This window comes from Heteronotia binoei, chromosome 17, assembly GCF_032191835.1.
Source record: "Heteronotia binoei isolate CCM8104 ecotype False Entrance Well chromosome 17, APGP_CSIRO_Hbin_v1, whole genome shotgun sequence".
In the NCBI taxonomy this organism is placed as follows: Eukaryota; Metazoa; Chordata; class Lepidosauria; order Squamata; family Gekkonidae; genus Heteronotia; species Heteronotia binoei.
Genome location: NC_083239.1, coordinates 27,779,125 through 27,799,710, shown reverse-complemented (window position 1 = coordinate 27,799,710; position 20,586 = coordinate 27,779,125). Strand labels below are relative to the sequence as shown.

At 49.1% G+C, this 20,586-nt stretch overlaps 1 protein-coding gene across 1 annotated transcript in view; it reads left to right on the top strand.

The window, feature by feature from the left end:
- The first annotated feature begins 404 nt into the window (after nucleotides 1-404).
- Nucleotides 405-20,586, top strand: part of SDC3 (syndecan 3) — a 150,703-nt gene continuing 130,521 nt past the window's right edge. Inside the window, exon 1 of the mRNA XM_060258304.1 lies at nucleotides 405-513. Coding sequence (XP_060114287.1) covers nucleotides 427-513 — 87 coding nt within the window. The 5' untranslated portion in view covers nucleotides 405-426. The remainder of the gene's footprint in view (nucleotides 514-20,586) is intronic.

Below are 20,586 nucleotides of genomic sequence, written 5' to 3'. Positions count from 1 at the left end.
AGAGCGAATGGAAGCGCTGCCCGAGCGCGCGTTTCTTGCGCCCAGGCAAGCGAGACGGCTCTGAGCGCGGCAGCCCGACGCCGGCTGGCCTGGCCCCGCAGGAAGGGAGGCAGGCGGACCGGCGAGCCCCCGCAGCCCTGGCCCGCCCTCGCCTTCTCCCGCTCCCTCGGCGGCGGAGCCTCGCCTTCCCTTCCCTTCGCAGCCTCCCCGGCCGAGCAGAACAATCGCCAGCTGCAGACCGTTGCGCGCCGCCGCCGCCGCCTCCTCCTGCCGCTCCTTCCCTGCCCGGGCGCCGGCGGTGGGTTTCTGGTTGCAGCGCGAACAAAGGAAAGGCTGCCCCCGCCAACCCCGCCTCCTCCTCCTCCTCCTCCCCAGCCCGCTGGACTCCCGACGGGTGTCGCAGCCGCCCCGCGTTGCCTGCCCAAGATGCCTCGGTTGATGCCGCCGGCGCCCCGCGGCCAGGCTGGGCTGCTGGCGCTGCTGCTCCTCCTGCTGGCGGGCCGCGCCGCCCTGGTAAGTGCCCCCCCCCCTTCCTCCTTCGACGGCTTCCAGCGGGGAAGGCAGCGCCTCTGCCTCCGGGACCCGGCCCGGATCTTTGCCTTCGGATCGTGCGCCTGCTTCGGCCTCCTTTCCCCGGGGATGCTCCACGCCCCCCCCCCCCGTCCATTCCCTCGGCGGGCGACTTTCGTGAATAACAAGTGGCATCTCCAGGGGGTGGGAGGGGCAGGATCCGGCCTCTCGGCGGCTTCCCCAGCGCGCACCGACCCCCCCCCCCCACCCCCGGGATGGCTGATCTGCCGGTTGCCTTGCAAGGAAATCTGGCGGCGCCCCCGACTCGCCTGCGAAGAGGGCAACCTTCTTTCTAAGCGGGCACGGTTGGGCTGCGAGCCTCGCTAGGGGGGCGTTATTCCTAGGTTAAAAGAGCCTGTCGGCCGAGGCCTGAGTTGGAGTATGCGAGACGCCCCCTGTTCCGCGGAAGAGGCTGCCGCCTAGGTTGAAAAGCAGCCCCAACAACACGCCGCGAGTAAGGGATCGGCCTGGCCTGGCGCCTTGTACTGCCTCGGCCGTCGCCTCCTGCCGTGTTTCGGAGAGCCTGGCTCCCGTGCAAGGCTCTGCAGCTGCAAAAAGTCTTGAGGGGTGTGTGCGTGCGTGTGTGGGTATGCGCGATTCCCCCCCCCCCCCCATTTCTCTGCAGCCGTTTTTGCAGTCGTCTCCGGTGCATTGTTCCGCCTAGTCCTGGCTTCGAAACGCCGGCCCCGTTCACAGCTCTGCTGCTCTTCTTGGGGGGGGGGGGGGGGGATGGAGGGGGGGTGAGTGGGAGGTTGTTGGGTAGTTGAGGGCGGGTGGGAGGAAGCGCGGTGGCTCTTGGATGTCATTTGAAGGTCGGCCGGGGAAAAACGGGTTACACATCCCCCGTCCTCTCTGGACTTCCATGCTGGCGGGAGGAAGGGGTGTGTGTTCCTGTGTGTATACGTATATGCTCTGCGATCGGACTTGTTGGCTTGGGAGGGCTGGAGCTGCAGAGGAACGCTGGGGCGGAGGCCGGGCGTGGAGCTGATTCTCTTGGAGTCCTCCTAGCCCCTGCTCTTCCCCTAAGCCCTTTCCGCTTTCTGCGTCGGAAGGGGGAGGGCCGGCCATGTGGATGGCATATTAATGCCCCTGGGCTGGTTCTTTGACGAGGCTCGCGTTCCTCTGGGATTGCCAGACCCCCGCCCCCCACTGGAGAGACCCCCTTGGCTATTCTTATAGCCAAGAATCGAGATGGGGGTGGACAGGCAGTGGGGGAGAAGAAGAGGTTGGACATTTAAGATCTCTGTGCACCCTTGAGGTCAGGGAGGTGACCTGTGTGAACCTATGAAGCTGCTAAGGCTAGCCTGAGCGTTTGGAAATCAAGGCAAGCGCTGCAAATGTCATTCCAGTAAACCTTGTGCAAATATCATTTCTAGCAAGGTCTCCTTGACTGCTCACGTTATGAGCTGGTTCCCTGGACCCTGGAGGGGCTGTTGCTCAATGGGAGCATGGCTGGTGCATGGGAGTAGGCGAGGTAGGTGACCGTCTAGGGTGCCACCTCACCTAGGGTGCTGCTGGGCACCCCCTCCCCCATCCCGCTGCTCTTGGCTTCCTGGGTTGCAGACTCGGGAAGCTGAGAGCTGTGGAATAGTGTGTTGGTGTGTGCTCTCCTCTAAGCTGGCTTCTCTTGCCTTTCGTCTTGAAGGTGAAAACAGCTGGATGGGGCATCAGTGTGGCTTGCCCACAGCCCCTTGTTCAGCCTTCTCGGGTTGCCCTAGAAGACTGAACAGGAGCTGAGAGTGAGCCACACCTGCACAGTGCAGTCTCAAGAGTGCACTGCACAGGAGCGGCTCACCTGGAGCCCACCCAGCCCTCCCTTGCTGCACCACCATGCCTGCCCTCCCTGTGGGCAGGGGTATGGCAGCAGGGCAGGTGCGGGTGGGGGGCGCTGCCATGGTGCCAGCCTGGGGTGCTGGAGGTGCTAGCACTCGGCCTGAGTGGGAAAGCATCTGCTTGGCATGCAGAAGGTAGCAGGTTTAATTGCCGGTGTCTCTGGTTAAAAGGATCAGGTAATAGGCGACGGGAAGGACTTCTGCCTGACACCCTGGGGAGCTGTTGCCACTTGAAGTAGACAGTACTGGCCTTGATGGGTTGATGGTCTGACGAAGTATAAGACAGCTTCACGTGTAGAGGAGGGGCTGTGGCTCAGTGAAAGACTTTGCTTTGCATGCAGAAGATCCCAGGTTCAGTCCTTGGCATGTCTAGTTGAAAGGCTCAGGGTGGTAGGTGACAGGAAAGGCCCTGCAAAGTTGGCCCTGGGGAGTTGCTGCCCATCTGAACAGATAGTACTGACTAAATAGAGTGATGGTATGATAACACAGCTTGATGTGTTCATGTGGATGGGTAGACATGGGTTAATGGCCCAATCTCTGGTTGTGTGTTCTCCAGTTTAATTAGAAGCATACCATCTATTCTAGAAGCAGCACCTGTCAACATCAGCTTTAGGATCCACAAGGGTATTTTTTTGAAGAAAAAGCCCAGCAGCAACTCATTTGCATATCAGGCCACACCCCTTATGCCAAGCCAGCTGGAGCTGTGTTCCTGTGTGTTTCTGCTATAAAAAAAGTCCTAGGAGCTCCCATAGTTGGTTTATATGATGGTTGTTCCCCCCAAAGCATTGCTGATGGAATCAAAGATCAGAAAGCCCACCATGAATCTTTACATAAATCCAAAAAAGTGTTCCACCTCAGCTGGTATCTCTAGGAAGAATCAACGGAAAGCCTGAAATGTCTTGGGTACAAAGTCTGATGAGCTTGCCAGCTGTGGGATGTGGCTCCAGGCATCTGCACTGGTTGAAATTGGGGGTCGACACATCTTTGGGGTTTTCTGTGTCACTTGAAAACACATCTTTGCTGGGAAACCTTTGCAAATACCAGAGATACATTCCATCTGATTTTGTGGATTGCTGCTATATCCGAAGTTTGTATGTAAGCATGTACCTTCTGTCCCACTGAAGGCATCTTCAAGATGCTCTGCCTAATGAAGTGAAGTGTGTATAAACCAGATGCAGGGCTTTCTCAGTGATGGCACCGATGTTGTACAATTCTCTCCCTACCAAGGCTTCCCTGGCACCATGCTTGTTTCTTGTAAGGCACCAAGCAACATTTTTTATTCTTCTATGCATTTAGCATTCCTGCATTCTTCCATGCATTGAGTTGGTTTTTAACTGCCAGATTTATTTATACTCTTGTAGCTTGGCAGGTATGTAAATGCTGTTTCTTCATCTGATGTGGGTGACTGCTGGGCAGCTCCACTTTTTCAGAGGCTTTTCTTTTAACTTATATTTGGCTGGGGTGGTATTATTATAAAAAGACAGTCTTTGAAAGACTTTGGCAATCCTGCTATAACCAATGTTCCCTCTCAGTTCCACCCCTGCTGAGCTGAGTAGTTCACTTCCTGAGCAGAATATAACTGCTGTCATCTTAAAATGGGCAATGGGCAATGCAAAACTCTGCGCGGCTCCAGAGTGCTGCTGAGCGGGGCTTCCTGTATTAATGAGCAGCTGCTTGGGTCGACAACTTAGAGGGAACATTGGCTATAACTGCAAACTGCCTCTTTTATGATTTTGTGGGGTAGCAGCTGAGGGTTGCCAGGTCTATGTTGGAAAATACCTGGAGACTTAGGGGGTGGAGCTGGGAGAGGGTGGGGTTTGGGGAGGGGAGGGGAGGGACCTCAGCAGGATTCAATGCCATAGAGTCCACCCTTCCAAGCAGCCATTTTCTCCAGGGGAGCTGATCTCTGCCAACGGGGGATGAGTTGTAAAAGCAGGAGAGCTCCAGGCCCCACCTGGAGGCTGGCAACCTAGGGCCTTCTACTAACCTCAGGCTTAGAAGCTGAGCAGGGTTGGCCACTGTTAGTACTTGGAAGACCAGAGGTGCTATTGATATTACTCGCAAAATTTGTATCCCAGCTTTCCACCCTCTCAAGAGCTACCAAGATGGCTGTGCAGAATTAGGCAATAGCAAATTACCTCATTTTTATCAGCACTTTTTATTTTTAATTTTCAAAATACAAGTACAGTGTAAATCTGTCTTTCATTTTTTCTTTTCTTAAATTTAACTTTTAAAAACAATATATACAACGTGCGGTCAAATATTCAGAAAATACTTAATCCTTTAATTCCCCCCTCCCCTCAGACGAAAACCTATAATAACACATCTATACCATTATCCTAGGATCAGATTTAGACAGGCGAAGCTCAAGAGGTAGAAACTGTCTTTCATACAAACAAGACATTACTAATGGTACATCTACAAACAGGATACATTACTGTTAGGTTACAGTGTAATATAGCACAACACACAAACCTGCAGTTAAATGCATGGAACAAAAGTTTTATATAGTGAGATTAAGAGAACTCAAATAATAGCTAGCTAAAGGTAGTCCCCTGTGCAAGCACCAGTCGTTTCTGACTCTGGGGTGATGTTGCATCATGACGTTTTCATGGCAGACTTTCACGGTGGTTTGCCATTGCCTTCCCCAGTCATCTACACTTCCCCGCCCCCCCCCCCCCCCAACAAGCTGGGTACTCATTTTACTGATCTTGGAAGGATGGGAGGCTGAGTCAATCTTGAGCCGGCTACCTGAACCCAGCTTCCGCCTCTGTTCATCTCTTGCCTTGAAAACCTCATGGGATCCCTATAAGTTGGCTTCGACTTGATGGCATACCGTTTTTGCTGTTATTCTTGCTATTCTTATATTGAGAGCCAGTGGGGTGCGGTGGATGAGACCCAGGTTTGAATCCCCACTTGTGCCATGGAAGCTTGCTGGGTGACTTTGGGCCTGCCACATTCTGTCAGCTTAACCTGCCTCACGGGGTGGTTGTTGTGAGGATAAAATGGAGGAGAGGATACAAATGGAGTAAATAAGTATTGCAATAACTAAAATGGTTGTCTTTAAACAGAAAGCTTAAGAGACCCAGTTTCTTAAATGAATAAAGTTGAGGGGAGAGGGAATGAGCAGAGGGTTTTGTTCTCTCTGCATTTTGTGTGTGTATGTGTGTTAGAGGCTTTGCACATGGGATAATAGCCCCCACCCCCATCAGTCTTTCCCAGTAGCCTCAGGACTGCCGTCAACATTTCCTCCGAGCATGCTCAGATTTCACTGCACTATGTGTTGAGGGCTTTCCCCCTCTTAGCATGATTTATAACTTGCCTTTCTCCCCTGGTGTGTGTGTGTGTGTGTGGGGGGGGAAGGCAGCTGTTCTGTTACGTTAAAATTTACGAGAGAACTTTAGGCATACCTGGGGAATTTTCTGTGCCGGCCGAACTTTATCTAGGGATGGCCCAGATGGGTCTCCCAAGTTTCCTACCGAATAGAATAAAAATAGGTTGTTTGCGCCCTGCTTTCAAAATGTTGTGAGAACCTGTCATGCCTTGAGGAATGTGGGAAGTTTCAGGGAGACATGTGGGAGGTGTGTCTATTTTTTCTCCTCACTCCTTGTAAGTTCTCCAGAGGATGTTTGCCCATAAACAACTGTCTTGAAGCAAGTTTCTTCTGTGCTCTGGATGGCTATTTTTCACAGCCCTTCACTTGTATGGCTGTTTTTCACAGCCCTTGGTCCCTTTGCCATTCACCTTTCTATATCTAGTTTAAGGCACTCTTATTTGGGGGGAAATAACATTCCACTCCACCATGAGGGAGTTGTAACAGGCCTGACCGGGGTTTGCTTGAAACACTTGCCATTGCTCAGCATATTTTAATGCTGATTTTGCCTCTGGTCCGTTTCCACAGTGAGTGTGGGGGATCTTGTGTTACTGTTGGGGATTTTGTAAATCAGCCGAGGTGCTAATTGGTCCAGACAGAAAGGGGCATCTGTCGCGATTCCTAATTGAAATAAATGCGGTCAGAAATGGAAGGTAATATCTGTTTTTTTAAAGAAAATAACACTGGCGGGGGTCAAGTAATTGGGGGAGGGGTGGGAGAAAGTAAGATGTGGGGTAGAATGATGGTCTTTTTCTTAATATATATTAAGCTTTTTATAAGTTGTAGTTATAGTTCTACTACCATATGTTACTAATAAAATTGTTTATTCACAAAAAAAAAGAAAAAAAAAAGAAAAAAAAAAGAAATGGAAGGTCCTATGTCTCAGGCTGAAATATAGTTGGGCATGGGGGCTCATTTGAAATGGTCCCAAAACAAAATTGGAGAGTCGTGGTCCTCAGCCCATGGCGAGGCACTCTTGGGCAGGTCCTGGGACCCAACTTTGCTGTGTCACGAGCCCCTCTAGAGGCATCCTTTTTTAAAGGTGCCATCTGAGTGCACCAAATGAAGAACTTCTGCTCATGGATACAGCTGCGCAAACAGGGAACTTGGTGGCTTGTTCTTCTTCCAGTGGAAGTAGAGTTGGCAGTTGGGAAATCCCTGGTGATTTTGGAGGGGGAGCCTGAGGAGGGTGGCATTTGGGGAGGGACTTCAGTGGCGTATAATGCCATATAGTCTGCCTTCCAAAGTGACCATTTTCTCCAAGTAAACTGATCCCTGTTGCCTGGAGAGCAGTTGTAATCCCAAGGGATCTCCACTTGTCGCCTGGAGGTTGGCAACCCTAGATGGAAGTGAGGCCTAGGCTTCTTTGGGTGAGCCTTTTGTCTTTACCTCATGAAGATTCAGAGGGGAGACACCCTTGTACGCTGTTCTAAACTCCATGGTGGAAAAATGGGATAAAAATGTCTTAGGTATGTGGAACTGCAGTTGGACATTGTGTTTATGTTTGCTGCTGTGTAGTGTCTTTCACCTTAACTCTTGTTCCCCCAAAGTACTTAATATGTATGATCTACTACCAACTCCCTGCAGTTAGAATTACCAGCTCCAAGTTGGAAAATTCTGGAGATTCAGGGGTGGAGCCAGAAGAGGGTGGGATTCCAGGATGGAAGAGACCTTAGTGGGATATATTGCCATAGAGTCCACCCTCCAAAGCAGCCATTTTCTCCAAGAAAACTGATCTCTGTAGTCTGAAGATCAGTTGGAATTCTGGGAGATCTCTAGGCTCTACCTGAGGTTGGTAACCCTACCCTACCTCTAATGTTCCCAAGTCTCTCCAGTGTGGTGTAGTGGAAGTGTCAGACAAGGGTCTAGGAAACCCGGATTCGAATTCTCACTTGTGTCATGGGAGCTTGCTGGGTGACCTTGAGTCAGTCACATACTCACAGCCTAACTTACCTCACAGGGTTGTTGTGAGGATAAAACAGAAGAGAGGAGAATGATGTAAAGCTGCTTTTAGGTCCCTGTGGGATATAAATGCAGCAAATACATAATGTTGTGCTAGAAATGACAAGGTAAAAAACTATACATTTAACCACTTGTTCTATGAAGAAAAACATTTGTACCCCCGTAACCTCTCCAGTTCCATGAAGCATCCAAGTGACCTCCTCATGCTGATAACCTCTCCACGTCACTTTCTCCTAGACTTGCTTCCTCTTTCTGGAGTTAATTTTGGGTTTTGCTAACTCGACACCGTTCCCATCCTGACAGTGTCAGCTGTCTCCTAGTGACAATTAGCCGTCTGAGAAGGGTGAATGACCCTTGCTGAGCATATCTCCACTCAGCATGCGAGAGCCCTTTGTACAAGTGGTTCTTGGGCAACATGAGCCTACAGTGAAGACCAGTGAGAAGTCCACCTCTGGGACCTTTGCCTTAAGCTCCACGTTACTGGTTTGCTGCAGCCGACTCAGGGTGTGTGTGTGTTTTGTGGTTAGAACTCTAGGGATTAGATCATCAGTTTTCATTCTTTCGAAGGAATAGCTGTTCTGCCAGTGGACTAGTGTTTCCATTTGTGGTGGAGGGGAGGGTAATCTCTGGCCATTCCCCCTCCCTTTCTAGATCCCCACTTTGCCCCACCTCCACTGTTCGTTGACCTATAAGAGGCCAATTTTGGGCGGTACAGAAGGCTACAACGGGAGGTGGGAAAGTTCTAGTGTGCCATTGCTTAGGATTCCAGCCTGAGTGCTTAAGTCACTATGAGGTGTGGGTTTCCCATTTCCCTGGTCAGAAGTGTCCCCAACATGGCTGGGTTTTTTTAGTATCAATAGGAAAAATGCAGGCAATCCTGTACAGGCAATTTTCTCTACTGCAGTGCAATAGGAAGAGTAGCATGCAGGGGCAGTTGACATGGCTCCCCTCCCCTTGTGATTTGGGGGGCATATAGAGAATCACATGAACATTCTCCACATGGTCAGGCATTCATGCAGAGAGCTGTGGTTCACACTTATCTTCTGTGGAGCCTGGAATTTTCTGCTGTGGCTGGCAGGTTCCCTCCAAGATTCTTGAGCAGGGCTGGATTTACTAACTGAAGGTGTCAGTGATTTGAACCTAGCCCCTTCCTTGTTCACCCTCTCACTGAGCTATTGTCCCTTCCCAGTGGGACAGCTCTCTGCCTAATGGAGTCCTCCACCCCAAGATTGCTCCTCATTGGTTGTGTTTGTTGGGGATGCAAGAGCCCATTCAGTACCACACAGCTGCGAGTTCTGGTTATGTCATCCTTGATGGGTGCAGGAAAACCAATGAAGGGTATAGCAATCAAGGGTTGCCTTCCTCCTGCTACAGCCTTTTCTAAGTATCACACTTTGCACACACCATAGTGATGCTCACAGCAACTGAATCCATGGATTCATGCTACTCTCATTGGAGTGGTTGCTGCCAAAGGTGTGCTTGGTGTACCTGTCTGGGAATGAAGTGCTAATAAGTGTTGAGAGCCAGTTTAGTGTAATGGTTAAGCGCGCGGACTCTTATCTGGGAGAACCGGGTTGGATTCCCCACTCCTCCACTTGCACCTGCTGAGATGGCCTTGGGTCAGCCATAGCTTTCATAGAAGCTGTCCTTGAAAGGGCAGCTGCTGTAAAAGCACTCTCAGCCCCACCTACCTCACAGGGTGTTTGTTGTGGGGAGGGGGGAAGGTAGAGGAGATTGTGACCGCTCTGAGATTCAGAGTATAGGGTGGGATATAAATCCAAAATCATCTTCTTCTAATAAGTGCTTGTGAAGTGCTCTGGATCTGATAGGGCTGCTCAGCCATGAATGCTTTTCAGCCTTCAGAACCCTGCGTTCTTTTTGTTTGCTATGACCGGCACAGCAATGTAGTTGCATTATGTTTTTCTGGTTTCAGGGTGTTTGGAGGAGTGGAGGCTCTCTCTGCCTGTTGGAGCTTGGCTTTGGATCTCCTCCTTGGACCCATGTCTTGGATCTTGAGACTTTCAGTGTTGGGGATAAAAGAAAACCAGTTGTTGCCTGCTCTTCAGTGGGAAGTGCTATTCTCACCTTTCTCTGGCAGTTTTGTATCGATTGCTTTTACAGTGAAGGTGTCTGCTGGCTCATGTCCCTGGCCAGAGTTTCGATTTCATAGTGCAGGCTTTGGTATGATCCAATGTAATCAACATTTTTGAGGTTATGCCAAAAAGTACCTCATTATTTCCCCACTGCCCACCTGTGGCTGATAATACATAGGACTTCAGCATATCCTGGGTTTGCGGCATATGGAGGAACTGCCATTTTGCTCCCACTTTTCCTTCCAGAATTTCAAAGCAATGCACAGGATTCTCTGAACTCCATTTTAAATCTTCACAATAATCCTGTGTTAGGCCAGGCTGAGCAGGTGAGATTGGCTTTAGTGTCATCCAGTGGTGATCTCGATGGGAGAGTGAGGATTTGAACGCAAGTCTTTTCTGTCTATTTTTTCATCTTGTGCCTTCGTCACAACTGATTGAGGGCAACCATGCGGGGTTTTAAAGGCAAGAGATGTTTAGAGGTGGTTTGCCACTGCCTGGCTCTGCATATCCACTGTGGACTGTGTGTGGTCTCCTAACCATATACTGGTCAGGGCTGACCCTGCTTAGCTTCTGAGATCTGAATAGATCAGGCTAGGCTAGGCCATCAGGTCCGGGTGTCTCAGCCTATTAAGAACTCCTAATCCAGGCTCTAGAGCCAAATACAGCTCTTTAGAAAAGAAAATGGAAACTTTAAAGTCAAGTAGGTGGGGGGAGGGGTAGGTGGAATCCTAGAACTTGCAAAGGGAATGGCAAGCAAAGACTGTTATGGGACAATTCTTAGAGATAATAATAATAATAATAATAATAATAATAATAATAATAATAATAATAATAATAATTATTATTATTATTATTATTATTATTATTATTTATATCCCGCCCTCCCTGCCGAAGCAGGCTCAGGGTGGCTCACAGACATGGAAGTACCGTGATTACATTTAATACATTATACGATAAAATACATTAAAATACATTAAATAAATAATTAGTTAAAACCATTACAATTAAGGTGCTACAATGCGAACATTTTAGATGTATATCAGATGGCTAGATGTCATTTCAGGATTCAATCTTGTAGGCCATTTGAAAAAGGCTAGTTTTGCAGGCCCTGCGGAACTGATTATAGTCCCGCAGGGCTCGAACCTCGGCTGGTAGTTGGTTCCACCAATGAGGAGCCGTTACTGAGAAGGCCTGCTCCCGGGTTGTTTTCAATTTGGCCTCCCTTGGTCCAGGGATTTTAAAAAGATTTTGGGAGCTAGATCTCAGTGCTCTCTGGGGGATATATGGAGAGAGGCGGTCCCTAAGGTAGACAGGTCCTCGGCCATATAGGGCTTTAAAGGTAATAACCAGCACCTTGTAACGAACTCGGAACACAATTGGCAGCCAGTGCAGCTCCCGCAACCTAGGCTGCACGTGCTCCCACCGAGGTAGTCCCACTAACAGCCTGGCTGTCACATTCTGCACCAGCTGCAGTTTCCGAGTTCGGTACAGGGGCAGCCCCATGTAGAGGGCATTACAGTAGTCCAACCTCGAGGTGACCGTTGCATGGATCACTGTTGCCAGGTCACCGCATTCCAGGAAAGGGGCCAGCTGCTTCGCCCTCCTAAGATGGAAAAAGGCGGCTTTGGCAGTGGCAGCTATCTGTGCCTCCATTGTCAAGGAAGGCTCCAGAAGCACTCCCAAACTTTTGACCCTGCGCACTGGTATCAGCGATGCACCGTCAAAAGCTGGTAGGGAGATCTCCTCCCCTGGCCCACCGCGGCCCATGCAGAGGACCTCTGTCTTCGCTGGATGTTTTGCAGAGAGGGAAACAACAAAGATGAGCAATAATCCAGATGCGAACCATGTGGAGGTAGAGGCCAGTGCAGTAAAATATTCATGCAGGGTGTTCTCCTGTATAGTCGTGACTTCTTTTCAGACCCTGTGTTTGCTATAAAGGACTCACAACAGCTAGTGTTTGCGCTGTAGGGACTATATGGATTATTAATCCCGATGCCAATTATCAGTAATGTTTAAATTGTGACTTTTCAGTTAGGCAGCTGGACTTTCTGAGAGGGGCTCTTTTACTGACCTCTTTCTTTGAAGGTTGGTGTCCTTTGGCTCTTTGATTTTAAAAGACTTTTGACCCCTGCCTCTAACCACTGTACCCTCCCCCCAACCCCATATGTTGCTGCCAGTCCCTCAGGGAGCACATTTAGTCACCTGGAATTTTTCAGAAAAATTTCCGAAGCTATATTTTTCTGTGGAAAATGTTCTGTCTCATATATGTAAATATAGTCAATTTATCTATAGTTGTCAGGTGCTGCAGGCTGATCCTGTTGGGTACGACACACAGCTAAATGTTGAGTACGACACACAGAGAAAGCCTAATGCTTGTACATGCTCCAGAGTGCTCTCAGAAAACCTCCATCACTACTTGATCCCCACCATGGTAGGACCACGAAGTTAAGGAGGAAAGACCGTCTCATGTAGGAGAGAGGTAGGGAAAAAGACCTTTTCCTCTGAAGGGAACATTTGATAAGATAATTTGAGTGGCTTCTGTAAATGAATAGAATCAGCTTGAGCCAAACTAGACATGACAACATCCTCAAGTCAAACCTTTGGAAGAGGATGCCGTTCTAAAGGCTAATGAGGCAATTTAAGAATGCTGTGAAGGCCATCCCTAATCAAAGCCTGCAGTGTGGTGGGCTGAGGCATTTGTTCCCCTTTCCTCACAACTTTTCAAGTTCCAAAACAGCCATGGTGTATCTGTGTGTTTTCATTTTGGGGTTTGAAAGGACATGCCTGTGCTGTTGGGGTGATCAGGATTGGACTCTTATGCTTTTTTCGTTGTTTCAAAATGGTGGCAGTATCCACCGGTTTAGCTCTTTGTGCTTTGTGAAGTTTAGTGACTAGTGAAGCATCTTTTGAGTTTTTTTTCTTTACTTGTTTTACTGCTCCCCTCCCCAGGCCTGTAGCCAAAAAATTCCGGTTGGGGGGCCCCACGGGAAATTTTTTTTGGATGGAGGGACCCCCCCTTTGGGGGCCCCTATTCTCTCTGCCACCACTTTTATCCTCACGGCTCTGGTGGCCCCTCCCCCCTCCACACAGCCCCTCCCTCCCACCCACCCAGCCACCCACTCACCCACCAGGCGAAACTGTAAAGAGTAGGCTCCTGGGGCTCTTGCAAGGCACCCCCCTGCTGATCACCTGTGGGGTGGCCAGGGCTGAACTTGCTGATCATGCCGGAAAGCCGGCGTAGGAACCACCAGCTTCGGATCGGCTTTTCCAGCCAATCACGTGATTGGTGGGGGTGGGGGGTGCCATGCAAGAGCCCCCAGAACCGCTCTTTACAGTTTTGCCCGGTGGGTGAGTGGGTGGCTGGGTGGGGGGGAGGGGGAGGTGCTGCGCGGAGGGGGGCCGCCAGAGCCATGGGGAGAAAAGTGGCGGCGGAGAGAGCAGGGGCCAGGGAAAGGAGGGGCCATAAAGGTCTGAGGGGGTGGGTGGAGGGGCCGTGCCCCCCTGGGCCCCCTGTGGCTATGGACCTGCCCCTCCCCCCATTCAGGGATTGTGCTTGCATTGGTGGCATGCGTATAAAAATCAGGACGGGATGATACAGAGAAGATTAGCATGACCCATGCTGGGGATTGAACCTGGGACCTTTTACTTCTATGGCATGGGTTTTGTTTTATATGACCACGCTTCCTATCAAGTCAAGCATATTGGTCCATCTAGCACAGGACTGTGTACTCTGTCTGAGTGCAGCTCTCTAGGGTTTTGAACAGGTAGAACAAAGTCTTTTCCAGCATCTGCTACTTGAAATCTTTTAACTGGGGCTTTCTGTGATCCTCTGTGACTGAACAATAGCTTTCCTTGAAAAAGAAAAAATTCTGGAGGAGCAGCCATCTCCCTTTCTCCTGCAAATGCTCCTTGCTTGCCTGTCCAAACTTAAGCATGTTTTATCAAAAGGCAGTTCCTGGGGTGTTGTCTGGTGTGAAACCATCAAAAGTCTGAAGAATATGGAAGGAGGCGGCTGTGGAGTGGGTAGGCCAAACATGCTTTGTAGTGGATGAAACTGTTTCTCTCCTGCTATGAGCGGGTTGACATTATTTTTAACAGCCTTGTCTCCCTGCCAGCCAACAAACCGAGTGTTCTTGCCATTTCCAAACACATTACTTTTTGTAAGCAGCTTTCCTGGCCTTTTCTCCTTAAATGGTTATTAGAATTAAAATAATCCAGCAGGCTTCAAAGGGAACTGGGGAAAACAACCCCTCCCTCGCCACACAAAGAGCCTCCCAAGTAGTCTGTAGCTAAATACCCTCAATGGAGAGTCCTATGCAACCTGTGAATCACCTGGCCAAATTTGGCATGGCAGATTCTCAAGCTGTTCCTGCCTGGACTGGCAAAAATGGTGTGCATACTCAAGAGGGGCTCTTGGTAGGCTGGGATAGATGGCTGGTAGGTTATGTAGGTAGCAGCCCTTCTAACCCAGGATAGCCTGATCTCATTGGAGCTGGGAAGCTACACAGGGTTGGCTGTGGTTAGTACTTGGATGGAAGACTGCCGAGGAAGATCGAGGTTGTTATGTAGAAGAAGCCAGTGGCAAACCAATTCTGCCCATCTCTTGCCTTGAAAACGCCATGAAGAGAAACTCAGTCTTCAAAGGGCCAGTGTGGTTTATTTCTCTTTTGGTTTCAGATGGGTAGCCATGTTGGTCTGGAGTAGATTCGAGTCAGAGACCAACAATAGTTTCAAGGTTCATATGAACAAATAGCTATTTGGATCCGAGGGATGTATTGAGAAAAGGGGAGGTGGTGAAATCTCTGTGGTGATTTAACTCTCCTCTTCCCTTTCAGATTTCAGTTTGGTGTAGTGGTTAAGTGTGTGGACTCTTATTTGGGAGAACCGGGTTTGATTCCCCACTCCTCCACTTGCAGCTGCTGGAATGGCCTTGGGCCAGCCATAGTTTTGGCAGAGGTTGTCCTTGAAAGGGCAACTGCTGTGAGAGTCCTCTCAGCTTCACCCACCTCACAGGGTGTCTGTCGGGGGGAGGAAGATAAAGGAGATTGTGAGCCACTCTGAGACTCAGAGTGGAGGGTGGGATATAAATCCAATATCATCATCATCTTCCCCTGACCTGTGTGGCTATGCGGGTTCTGCAACTTCAAGAACCAGCTTTCCTGGGATTTGAATGGGCTGCTGGTGGAAGGAAATGTGGGAAAGATCACGACCACGGGCACCTTCCACTGATGAACTGTTGGATCCAATCCATTATTTTTTTCTGAGCTATATGAGAGATGTTCTTTCAATGTGTTGTTTACATAGCAGCAGCCTTCAAGCATGCAAACCCTCATATGTAGCCTGCACTGTCTCAAGAAGTTCTTGTTTCCAAGTGGACCTGCATGCTATTTAAGATTGTTGCAGTGGCTTCTCACCAGTGTCTATATCTGATGCTAGGTAGATAGTTCTTGAAGGGAGGGTCTCTGTGGTGGTGACACTCTTCTTATGGAATACCTTCTCTGGTCATTTTCTCCTGGTGTGGTTGCATTGATATCCTTTAGGTCACAGGTGAAATCTGCCCTGTGATTCCACCCTCCCCCCCCCAGCTTTTCATGATGCCTTTTTATTGACATGGGTTTTTAGTGTTCAGCTGTTAGCCACTGTTAGCTGAGTATACAAGCTCTGTGCTGGCCAAATCCTTTTAAATTATGACATTGTTCAAAAAGTGAAGGAGCATCTTCCTCAACAGGAAGTTTAAGGTGGCACAAACAGTCTCCCTATCCCACCATTTTGTGCCCCCAACATACCTGTGAGATAGGTTAAACTGACTTGTCCAAGATTGTTGACTGCGCTTTGTGATTCACTGAGGATTTGATTCTCAGTGTCACCAGCTTTAGTGAGACCACTCTAAACTCTTCCACTAGAAGTCTTGTTCAACTTCTGTGGTTTTACCTGGAACTGTCTCAGTTCCTCAACCAATAATTTCCGACCTACTGTCAGAATTACAGTTTCTGCTGAAGCAGGTAGAATAATCTCTTTTCAGCAGACAGCCTGACTATGATGAAGCTTCCAGTATCCTCAGTCCTTCCTCCAAGCAAAGCCAGACATTTCTGGGACAGCAAAGTCATAAGGTCATGCTTGTTGCTGCTATGTAATAAAATATAAATATATGGCAGATGTGCATTAGTATGGATTGGCATCATCTGTCATTGAGGATGTTTTCTCATGCAGAAGTGGCCATCTTTCTTTTTCATCATCTTGAATGTAGCTTCTAAACCTGTAATCCCCAATGCAATGCCCATGAGCAATATGGTGTCCACTACTGTAATTCTTAGTGGCTATTTCCTTTCAGATCACTTGATTTTCAAAACTCAGCCAATCTTGGCTTTCCTTCATTTCACTAGATTGAGAGGTGCTTCAGAGAAACTCCTCTGAAGCACCTCTCAATCTAGTGAAATGAAGGAAAGCCAAGATTGGCTTGTGAAGACACGCCACCCCAAACCTGTTTAGGCGACGAGCCTATTATGGCTCGCCCGCGGAGCCAGATGGACCCGGAACGGTTCCAAACAGCACTGCGGGATCCCTGGCCCTCTGGCGTTCCCCTTGATGACCTGGTTGAGACCTGGAATAGCTGGCTCTCCAGGGCCATTGATGAGATCGCACCACGACGCCCTCTGCGACCTCGGACTAGGCTGGCTCTGTGGTATACCCCGGAGTTACGCCAGCTGAAACAAGGCCTCAGACGGCTAGAGAGGCAATGGCGGCGTACTCGCGACGAAGCGTCTGGAACATCTTATAGGGAGTTTATGAGGTCCTATGAGATGGCAATCAAGGCCACAAAGAAAAGATACTTTGCGGCTAAGATTGTGTCTGCAAACTCGCGCCCGGCACAATTATTTAGGATAATTCGGAATCTTACTACATTGCCACAAGGCAAACCAAATGTTAAGGAATTGGAGATAGGCTGTGAGGCTTTTGCAAGATTTTTTGCAGACAAGGTCCAGTCGCTCCGCCACGACTGCCCTGCCATATTAGATACAGTAAGTGAACTCGAGGCCCCGTGCATGTCTTCCGGTTCGATCCTGGACCACTTCGACCCACTCGGCTTGGAGAAGGTTGACAGAATCCTTGCCACTGCACGCCCAGCTACCTGTGATCTGGACCAATGCCCCTCCTGGCTAATTAAGGCCTGCCGGGAGGAGCTAAGATGTCCTATACGGGACATCATAAATAGATCTCTTTCAGAGGGCTCTTTTCCAACGCCCCTGAAGGAGGCAATGGTCCACCCTCTCCTGAAAAAGGCTACATATGACCCGGCCGAATTGGCTCATTACCAGCCGGTGTCAAATTTGCTCTTTTGGGGCAAAATTATTGAGAGGGCTGTGGCGTCGCAGTTACAGGGTTTCTTGGATGACACTTCCACCTTAGATCCATACCAGTCCGGCTTCCGCCCGGGCCATGGGGTGGAGACAGTGCTGGTCGCCCTCATGGATGACCTCCGGCGACATCTGGATCGTGGCGGCTCGGCGGTATTGCTGTTGTTGGACTTGTCGGCAGCGTTCGATATGGTCGATCATCAGCTGCTGACCCGCCGCCTCGCCGACGCAGGAATTCGGGGGCTAGCCTTACAGTAGCTTTCCTCCTTCCTTGAAGGTCGGGGACAAAGGGTGGCAATTGGGGGAGAGTTGTCCCAGAGGCACCTACTCAACTGCGAGATGCCTCAGGGGGGCAGTTCTCTCCCCGATGCTGTTTAACATCTTTATGCGCCCCCTTGCCCAGATTGCCCGGAGGTATGGGCTGGGTTGTCACCAGTACGCTGATGACACCCAGCTCTATCTATTGATGGGCGGCCGGACTGGAGACGCTCCTGAAAACCTGGACCGGGCGATGCAAGCCGTGGCAGGGTGGATCAAGTCGAGTGGGCTGAAGTTGAATCCAGCGAAGACAGAGGTCCTTTGCGTGGGCCGCGGCGGGCCAGGGGAGGAGATCTCCCTCCCTACTGGCATTTGACGGTGCGTCGCTGATACCAGTGCGCAGGGTCAAGAGCCTGGGAGTGCTTCTGGAGCCTTCCTTGACAATGGAGGCACAGATAGCAGCCACTGCTAAAGCCGCCTTTTTCCATCTTAGGAGGGCGAAGCAGCTGGCCTGTTTCCTGGAACGTGGCGACCTAGCAACAGTGATCCATGCAACGGTCACCTCGAGGCTGGACTACTGTAATGCCCTCTACATGGGGCTGCCCCTGTACCGAACTTGGAAACTGCAGCTAGTGCAGAATGCAGCGGCCAGGCTGTTAGTGGGACTACCTCGGTGGGAGCACGTGCAGCCTAGGTTGCGGGAGCTGCACTGGCTGCCAATTGTGTTCCGAGTTCGTTACAAGGTGCTGGTTATTACCTTTAAAGCCCTATATGGCCGAGGACCTGTCTACCTTAGGGACCGCCTCTCCCCATATATTCCCCAGAGAGCACTGAGATCTAGCTCCCAAAATCTCTTAAAAATCCCTGGACCAAGGGAGGCCAAACTGAAAACAACTCGAGAGCAGGCCTTCTCAGTAACGGCTCCCCATTGGTGGAATCAACTACCAGCCGAGGTTCGAGCCCTGCGGGACTATAATCAGTTCCGCAGAGCATGTAAAACTATTCTTTTCCAAATGGCCTACAAGATTGAATCCTGAAATGTTATCCAGCCATCTGATATACATCGTTTTGTATTATAGCACCTTATCTGCTGTGGTTTTAATTAATCTATTTATTTAGTGTGTTTTATTGTATTTTTATTGTATGATATCTGCTGTATGTTATGGCACTTTACATGTTTGTGAGCCGCCCTGAGCCTGCCTTGGTGGGGAGGGCGGGATATAAATAAAATTATTATTATTATTATTAGAAGGTTATCAGTCTTTGTTTTCAGGGGGTGCCCATTGAGAAGTGACTGCCACTGTCATAAGAAAATACTTGGGTTGGGAACTCCCAGCATTTCCCCCTCACCATGGCAGACATTTGGGATTTTCCCCACGTGTCTTGATAGCCATTTTGTGGTGAAACTCTTTGCACTGTGTAAGAATTTCAAAAGTACATCCAAGTTTGAGAGGGTTGAGGGTCCCTCCTGTGCAGACTTGAGGGTAGGTGAGAAATGCTTCCACCCTTCTTCCAACCAAGAATCTGCAAATATGGTGGAGAAACAAGCCATGTTTCTTGGCCTCCCTCTCAAAATCAGTCTGGTTTTGTGTTGGATGACATGTTGGAAACCTGTTGCTCCACCCCCGGTAAACCTTAAGCATTTGCAGGGTAGGGTTACAGGGAAGAGGGACATTGTTGCTCATAAGGTCCCATCGATGGATGAGCCACCAAATGTCAGCGGTGTGTTTTGATCAACATCATAGCTTAGTTCCAACTTGCATATTCTCTAGAAGTCATTGGAAGCTATTGGGTACCAAGGCAGCCTCTATCTGCATAACCCCCTCCTCTTTATTTGCTTAGCTCCGCCCAAGCTTTTTTGCCTTGGGAGACTGTGCTGGAATGTTGGAATTGCTAGTTTTTAGAAAAGAAAACATATATTGGCGGGATCCTGCAGAGCAATGACACCAAGCCATACCCACTGCCAGTGATAAGCCCGCTCGATATGCAGCATCATTTACGCTAGGTTGGGCTAGAGGGAACTCTATTCACTACACTCAGCGGGAGGTGTGTGTTGTCATTTCTCAGATCTTTGCCCAGGAGGCACAGTTTGTGCAGCCTTTTAAATTCACAGATTGCCCATTATGCAGCTTTAATGCTTGCTGTCAGAAGGGCCCTCGGTAAATTTAACCGGAAAGGTCACCGATTTGCAACCCGCCTGCCCCTGGTGGGTGCAGTCACCAGTTTGTCCCCTCAGGACCTATTCCCTGTGACTGGTTATCTCCTTAATAGCTCTGGGAGAAAATTTAATTAAACCCATCGAATTAGAGCCACAAACAACCTTAGCCCAGCTGAGTTTCTGGTGGCGTTGATGCAGGATCCGAACTAGATTTCGGACCTGCTGTGAGCCACATATACTTTCTTAGCTCCCTCCGTATATCTTTTCCTCATTGCTCTTAGATTCCTCATTGCATTTAGATTATTTTGTTTAAAGCTTTATTATGCACTTTTATTTTACAGTGGTTTAATTGCGGAGAATTTCACGTACCCTTAACATTTATGGAATGTTAACTGAGGTTTTTCCTTCTTTTTGAATTGGTATTTCATTCTTGATTGCAGAAAATGTTGTTGTTATTGTTTTGCCTGGGATTTTGTGTGCAAAAAAGGTTAATAGTAGCTCAGTTCAGACACAAAATTTTAGCTATATTTACTTTGTGGAACTAGGATTCAGCTCACAGCTCACTTATTTATTTAGAAATTTATACCCTGCTTTTCTCCCCTGTGGGGACCCAGAGGCTCTTGCAATGATGTTCTTCCTTCTCACAACATTTTATTCTTTCATCCAATTTTATTCTCACAACAACCACCTTGTGAGGTAGGTCAGGTTGAGAATGAGTGACCCACTGAGCTTTAATGGCAAGGTGGAGATTTGAACTTGGGTTTCCCAAATTCTAGTCTGACCCTCTAACCACTACATCTCACTCAAATCCTGATCTTCTTTCACAAAGTGCTGATTTCAGTTCCTTCTTTTCATTGTCTGGCGGATATTGCTGAAGAACTATCCGGATTAAGCCAGGGTGTATGCATCCAAACATCATGTAAAACTATAGATAAGACTAACTCTGGGTAATAATCCGCTGTGTACCCTGGTTTGAATGACTGTA